Source organism: Salmo salar, chromosome ssa17 (genome assembly GCF_905237065.1).
Source record: "Salmo salar chromosome ssa17, Ssal_v3.1, whole genome shotgun sequence".
In the NCBI taxonomy this organism is placed as follows: domain Eukaryota; kingdom Metazoa; phylum Chordata; class Actinopteri; order Salmoniformes; family Salmonidae; genus Salmo; species Salmo salar.
The window spans coordinates 7,833,095-7,841,022 of NC_059458.1; the positions used below are offsets into that span (position 1 = coordinate 7,833,095).

At 41.2% G+C, this 7,928-nt stretch overlaps 1 protein-coding gene across 2 annotated transcripts in view; it reads left to right on the forward strand.

Moving 5' to 3' along the window:
* Positions 1-7,078, forward strand: part of LOC106575122 (neural cell adhesion molecule 2) — a 433,746-nt gene extending 426,668 nt beyond the window's left edge. Inside the window, exons 16-17 of one of the 2 annotated variants that reach the window (XM_014151337.2) lie at positions 2,360-2,476; positions 3,899-7,078. In XM_014151337.2, coding sequence (XP_014006812.2) covers positions 2,360-2,476; positions 3,899-4,013 — 232 coding nt within the window. In that variant the 3' untranslated portion in view covers positions 4,014-7,078. The remainder of the gene's footprint in view (positions 1-2,359; positions 2,477-3,898) is intronic. The other variant, XM_014151338.2, reaches the window with a different exon arrangement.
* The last annotated feature ends 850 nt before the right edge of the window (positions 7,079-7,928 follow it).

A 7,928-nucleotide genomic window follows, 5' to 3' on the forward strand; every position in this document is an offset into this window, starting at 1 on the left:
CACTGGCTAATTAACTATTAATTGATTTCAGGAATGCATGCTTTCAGCATTTTTAGGTGACGAAGCATACAAATGTGCATTAGCAATGTATAATTATTTAATTGCATATTTGATGTGTTTTTGCCTGCCATAATTCATTTTGTATTGAGCAAGGACGTGCTTATGTGGAAAAGGTGTTAATCAACAGTTTGTGTCCTTTTTAATAGATTCACATTGTGTTTCTATACAAACAAAATACATTCCTAATCATAATATTTTATTTAGCTTATATAGTGCTTTTCAGTACAAAAAATAATCTCAAAGTGCTAAAAAAAGCTAAATAAACAAGCACAGCATTGTAAAAACAAATAAACACACGTCCAAATAGAGAGAAATCTATTTGGGGACATAATATTACTATGAATAACATTAGGATGGAATAAATTAAACCAACACCCAACATGATTGATTAACCCATTTGTGTCTTCTACCGAGATAAATGTACAACTCATCTCCTATACTTAATTATTGTTTAGCATTTTAAGCACTGTACACTTTTCACTAAGTGGCAAATATAGTGGCAAAGTAACTGACCATGTTTTTTTTAGGTTTGTAAGATTAGTTCTGCATCTTGGAGGAAATAGTAATTGAGTTATCTTTGGCTTAGGAGTGTTGTCTTATGTTATAGGTTATAATAGGATATGTAAGGTCTGGCGGGACTTGAGGACTGCACTTTTGCTTCGTAAAAGGTATGGTTTATATGTGTTTCCTACATGCTGTTTGGACTCGTTTCTCCCTTGTGTTTAAAGCAGGGTTCTCAAACTACAAGCCCGTAGGCCAAATGCGGCCCGCAAGCTGCTTTAATGTGGATGGTACTTGTCAATTGTCTCTACATGTTTATGTTCGGCATTCTCAGACTGTTTGAGGACTGAACCTTACGCTGGGAATACACTACACAATTCTAAAATCTTAACAACTTGGACGTGCGCCGATTTCCTTGTCCCAAATATTTAATTCTGTCCATCCTCAACCCCAGGTTGCTCACATTACACAATGATTCCCTATTTGATCTTGCCCTGAGTTTCTTGGTTGTCATAGGAAAAAAATGCTGACACGCAAACAGTGAACTGGTTTATTAGTGTGCACATTGTGTGCAGAAACTTTTTTTTTTTAAAGAGACCGAGGAGCAGAATATGGACTTAATTCTATATTATCATTATTATTTCATATTTTCTTTTTGGTTTTGATCATGCTAGGATGCAGATGTAATATTGGTGCCCCAGCTGGGTGGAGATTTCACTTAAGGACCAATGGAATGGTCTAAAATAAGCAAACTCCGCTCATCCGGGTCACCGGGCCATATAAAACGAACTTGCCCATTGAAAAGGCATTGTGCTCTCTCCACAGCTCCACCAATCTATCTTCCATCACCTCAGTCCACACGGTGTGTGTTGCTGTTGCTTTCTTCTTCGCCATCATTGTTGGTCTCACATGCTGAGCCCTCATTGGCCATTGTCAGCAGTCCTTGCCCAATCGCGTCGTAGCACTGCACATACTACAAGATGTACGACCAAAAAGTCTGAAAATTATCGGACAACCGACAGGGATCTGGAGAACTGAACAGCCATCATCGGTGTGTCCTTGACTCGCTCAAACTTCGTGAGTCCCAACGTACTAATCCTAGCCCTAGTTCATAGAATTTCACCCCGATCATGGAAATTTGTCTGGGACGGCAAAAAATGTGGCGAATTTGTGGCAAAAAAAATTGAGTAGTGTATGCCCGGCATTGTGGACTTTTCAGGCTTATTATAGGACATCGGCCCCCTCAGAGTCACTACTGACATACTGTGGAGCTTAACACCCAAACCCCCTGAGATAGGAAGTGGTTGAACCCAGGGCCAGTCAGGTTCCCCCGACTCAGCCCAATCCAATCCCTTTGGATTGTCAGCAAGCCCCAAAGCACTGGTGTGGATAGCCTTATTGGCGAGATTAACATTGTCGGAGGAAGGAGCAAGCGAGGGAACGAGAGAGACTTCCCCACTGTGCCTTGGTGTCACTTGGAGGCTCTGTAGATTACAGACAGGCACACTGAGATATCTCCTCCGCCTTCTGTGTGAGGGTTAAGTATACAGGGTTGCATGGAGACATGGCCGCTGGAGATATCATAGAAGTAAAGGAGAGACGAGAACAGGAAAGCGCTGCTTCTGTCTGCTTTGTGTCACAAAGGGATTTGCTGATGTGTGTGTGTGTGTGTGTGTGTGTGTGTGTGTGTGTGTGTGTGTGTGTGTGTGTGTGTGTGTGTGTGTGTGTGTGTGTGTGTGTGTGTGTGTGTGTGTGTGTGCGCACGTGCATGCTCATGCCTGTGTGTGTTTGTGCGTAGGGGCGATGGGTCCAAGGATCCTATCGTTGAGATGAGAACGGAAGAGGAGAGAATAACTAACCACGATGGGAGCCCAGTGCACGAACCCAACGAGACTACACCTCTCACAGAGCCTGAGTAAGGAACCAGAACCACTAGGGTTCTAAGGCCCTGTCCACCCTAATGCTGCGTTTAGATGGTACGAGGTAGACGGCAAATCGGATGTCATTGTTTTCAATGACAGCACAATGGTAAATGCCCGTTGAGCCAGGTGGTGAATGCCGTCAGTAGCCACGGTAGAAGGGACTTGCCCCGCAGAGTTCAAATATTTTGACCTTTGCAGTAGTGTTGTTTTCTACCGGATGTTAATTTGCACTTATTGTTTACTGAAATTACCATAGCAACGCATACTGTCGTGTTGGCTTGCTTTTGACGTCACCCTTTTTCTTGCGTTCTTGTCCAGCTATGCTCACTGGTATGACGTTATTTTGTGTCCCTCGTCTAAACGTAGCATAATGTAACCCCAACCTAACCCAAATATGCAGCCCTATTAGTAGAAAATGGCACTTTAGCTGAAGTTGACAGGAAGCATAAGGAGTTGGTGTTTTAGTGTGTTTTCTAGGTCTTGGTTTATGGTGTTGCCCTTGCACTCACTTAACTGATATCATTTATGGACATGGTTATAGGTTGTAGTGGTGGACTGGACATATAGTCGTGGAAATGTGCTTTAGTATGAAAGAGTATGGTGAATTCAGGCCACATCCATGTCCAGTCAGTCAAGAGCCTTCTACAGTACATGGTTCAACAGCCAGGGGCCAAAGGTCAAAGTTTAGTTCATCTTACAGCAGGCCTCTTCAACCAAAGCGTGTCCCTTGCCAATGGGATCGTTGAACGCTACTGGATTTGATAGTTGTAGTGTTGTCTTTAATCGACTGAGCTTGTATGAGTACTGTAAATGAATCATGTGTAGATTGTTCGTTGTTGTATTTCCGGCGTTATAGATGAGGGATTGTTTTTGTTACATCATTTTTTGTTTGTGTATTTTTTTATGTATGTTCAGTAAGTGAATTGAGTGCTGTTGAAACTTGATATTATAAACCACTATATTAATATATTGATCAAGTAAATTTATTAATTAGACAGTCAGTCAGGTAGTGTTAACTTTGAATGTATTACATGCATTGAGTAGCAGTAGAGGGCCGCTACTTATGTTATGGATGCATCATTCTCCATCGTATTCACTCTATGCTGCCATGGAAACTACCACTCATCCCACCTCTTATAGTTCACCAATAAGGATGCATGCTCTGTATGCGTGTATGTAAATGCATTATCTAAATGTCATATCAAAATGTATAAGTTTCACAGGGTGATTAAGTCCTTTCACATTTCTATGTATTGATTGTTTGAGCGTCTTCTCTGTACTGTTACCGTAATTAACAATGAACAGCCATGGTCATGAGTGAGACGTGGGTTGAGTGAAATGTGTAGTTATAATTAACCCTTTCATCTGAGGTCTCTCACTCAGACGTGTCTGTCTCCTTTGTCTCTCTCCCACAGGAAGCTACCGCTGAAGGAGGAGAACGGGAAGGAGACGCTCAAGCCCGACATGATCGAGATCAAAGTGCACAGTGACAACAGCATCCACACAAAGCAAGACGACAGTAAAGCATAAAATGTGTGTGCCCTCTCGCCCCTCGCCGCAAACGAGAACATTTCGGAGCATCCTACCCTGAGACCAAAACACAGAATAAACACGACACATAAAAAAATATGATGATATCTCTTATATGTCCATAAGGGCCCAGAGAAAAATGAAAAGTGTAAATACAAATAATAGAGAGGAAGACCCCAACAACAAGCGTTTTTATGTGACTAATCAATGATGTTGTTTCTATCCAAGATGGCTCCAGTCGAAGACACTTCGTGTTGATCAGTGATTGTAATATTGTTTCGTTTTTTCCCTCTGACTTTGGTTTTGTTGTTGTTTTTTTATGCCTTGGCCGTTGCTTATCCATTGCTTTTATTTCTTTTCCTTCCCCCTCTTATTCAATCCCCATTTGCAAAAACACACCCGATCCTACACACATACATACACACACGAACACATACACACATACACACCAAAGCTCTCTGTATTAAGGATAAGTACCGCCACTATCGACTCCCACTCAAGTCTACTGTGCCTGGTAAAAAGATCTCCTACAGTAGCATTTACAGAGTAAGCTACCCTGTCCTCACTGCAGCAGTCTCGTCTGTATTCTATTGCGGCTCTGGTCTAAGATGTGATGTCTGGGCTGTCCTGTCTAATGCTTGTGTACTACGTTACATCCGCCCCTGTATGCCCACTCCTCTTTGAGCTTCCGGCTCAGAGAATGTTGAGCTAACTCATCGGTTATGCCACCCTTTTGATTTGTTTTTCTTTTAAAGAAGATGAAAAAATTAACAGGTACTGTAAAGGTGCCTTTGCACATTGTAGTGATACTCGTCTTGGTGTGTCTGAATGTGTCTGCTGTTATGAGTGTGAGAGCTATTTTTGTGTAAATATATTTAGCATATTTGATCAAAATCGTTTGCGTTAACTATGCAGACTGTCTCCATTATTTTACTAATGTACCATGTATTTCCATAAGGTGACAGCATGACAGGAAAAAAAATCTCTGATAACAGCTATTTGTTAGCCAGTCGGAAATAATCCCCCAAGATCCATTATAGTTCTAGGTGGTTACATCTGGGAGGACCACATGGTCTGTGTGGTCAGGAAGTTAGCCAGGAAATTTAAAATATTTTGAACAGAATATGAGCATAGTTACACCTGCCACTGTTGACCAATGAGCTGGCTTCATTGTAAGGATTGTGCAAGGTTGTGTTTTAGCACGGGTTTTGATGGTGATGCCATGAGTACTGCTGTTTTTTGGCAGAAAATGAATCTGTACCGGGCCCTTGGAGTTATAGGTAATGTTTCCTGTGTATTTGTTAACCGTCTTCATGGTGTATCTGTAACCAGGCTACAGCTCTTGTTATCTTGCACCTCAAAACACAACAATAAACAACAGAGACAATTTTGTGTTATTTTATGTTTACTCTGCTTTAAATTGAATGTTTTTGCCGTTCAATTTTTTTTAAATACATTTTTTCTCAAAGACAGGAAAAAAAACAGTTGATGTTGACATGAAATTGAAATGTGAAAATAATGTGGTTGTCATACAGTTCTGTGAGTAGTTATTGGGGGGAAAAAAGTAGTCTATAAAAAGAAAAAGACGGTCATGTCCAATATTGTTTGTTTAATTTGAAAGTTGTGCCATCATTCTATTGACTAAAGGCAAAAACCAATGAATGTTGAATTGTTCTGTTCTCAACTGTTAAAGACTAGACTTCAACACACGGGCACACACATGAAGTATTTCAGTCATGTTTTTTAGATACACTTAATTTATAGTTGATTTTAGTTTAATGCCAATATTAATGATCGAAAACCAATAACTTTTTTCTGTTCATTTTCTTTCTCTGATGTTGTCATGTAAATAGGTAAAGAAAAAAAAGATATTTTCCAAAGCTCTTATGTAAATAGACCCGGAAAAGATTAGTCTTTTTTCAAAAGCAAAAACAGGCTTTCTTGTGTGAACGCTCTCCAGCTGAAGAAATGCTTATTTTAGTTCTGGTCCGACAGTTCAGTGATGACGTGACAGTGGTCTTTACTATTCATCACTTTACCCTCAAGAAAACACACACACAGTGGGACCTTAGGTCACTTCACAGCATTTCAATGGAGGCTGTAATTAAGATAATAGCATGCCTTGGTTTTCCCACGGCCCATTGTCCCCCTGGACCCTTGCTGCAATGGCAACAGTGTAAACCATTAAATTAAAATGTAATAGGAGGCTTGTTTGCCATTAGCCGAGGGAGCGGTACACATGATCTTTGGTGACTGGACTGTTCCTTGCAGAGTCGACGTGACGGACACCGTCGTGCTGCCCATTAGTTTGTAATGACCCTGTCGTTAATTATACAGTGGCGCTGGGAATGCTGGGTAGTAGTAGTATTTGCCACTGCTTGAGAGCTAGGTGGACTCTGACAGTTAGCTCTGCTAGGGTAACGAGGGTTTTAGCACAGGCAGCATACAGTATTTGAGCACTGAAATGTGTGTGATACCGCGTGTGTATGCGTGCCTGTACATGTAAGTATAAGTCCATGTGTGCTGCGTGCGTGTGCTGTGTGTGTCTTAAGAATTTAAAAATGGATTATCATGTATATCGCTGTCATCAATTCTCTGGCTGGAGCGCTCTGCATGTGTGTCTGAGAATCCCCTCTACCCCTCTTTGCTCCATAGGTTTTACCCCATAAAACTGCCTTTGTTTTCTCTCCCAAAGCACGATTGGTAAACTGTACCTGCAGTCCTGGAGTTGCTCTGTAGCCTGTTAAGACAACTGTAAATAGGGAGCACATTGCCTGATGGCCATGAGATTTGTACATGTTATTTTATATCTGAATATGAGTCTATTCCCCCGTTCCCTCCTCCCACATCTCTCCCCCTCGGACTCCGTCTCAGTCTGTCTCCATAGAGAGTACTGGTGTGTTTCTAGCTCTGTGTATTGTGTCCCCGCCTCTTGTCCCCCCCAGACTGAGTGTGCTTACGCAGGGGGTGGAAACTGTCGATGTGGCCGTAACCCGTGGAACACCCTGTAACAAACCTCCTGTCATTTTATCAGCTGTAAATAAACATGTCCTGGTGAAAGATGATGCATGTGGGAGTCGGTCATTCAGTAGGTTTCATCTCATTGTTTTTTATCTTGGTTGTGGTTTTACTACATTTGGTGACCCGTGTGAGGAGAATTAAAGAATAATTGTTTGTGTCCCAAATGGTACCCTGAAGTGCACTATATAGGGAATAGGGTGTCATTTGGGACACCGGCATCCTCATACAGGGCACAGAGTGTAGTGGTGCAACACAACACTTGAATGGGAATTGATTCAAGGTCAGACCTGGGTTCAAATACATTCATATTTAAGCATTTGTATTTCAAACACTTATTTTCTTTGTATTGGTATATTTCCAAATACATTCCAATATTCAACTACTTGTATTTTCAAGGACAAAATATTCAAATACTCACTTCGAAATGTATGCAAAAGTAATTGAAATACAATAAATAGTATTTTAACTGAGAATACTCCCAAGACACCATTATTTTGCATGCTTTTGCACTTTATGCAAATTCAGTAAGTGCAGATTTCTAGATAAACCTCAATCGCATCGAGGTCGCTTCCAAACCATATCAGCCTGCCACGGATGACAGGGACCGAGCAAAACATAATCAACTCGATTCTATTTCAAGAGACAAAGTGTTTTATTAACGATAATTTACCAAAACAAACTTAGAGCTCTGCTCAAAGGGCTCCAAATGGTTCAAAATAAGAGACAACGAGAACTGAAGTCTTTTCTAACCAAGCTGCCCCCTCTTCAAACCTCATTTGAAGTTTATATATAACATGTACTCACACTACTTGCCTCTCTCCTCGCTGCTCTGTTTTCCCTACAAGAGGGCTCTGTTCACTGATGGTTTGATGTGACTTTGAGGGCTTCTCTCTG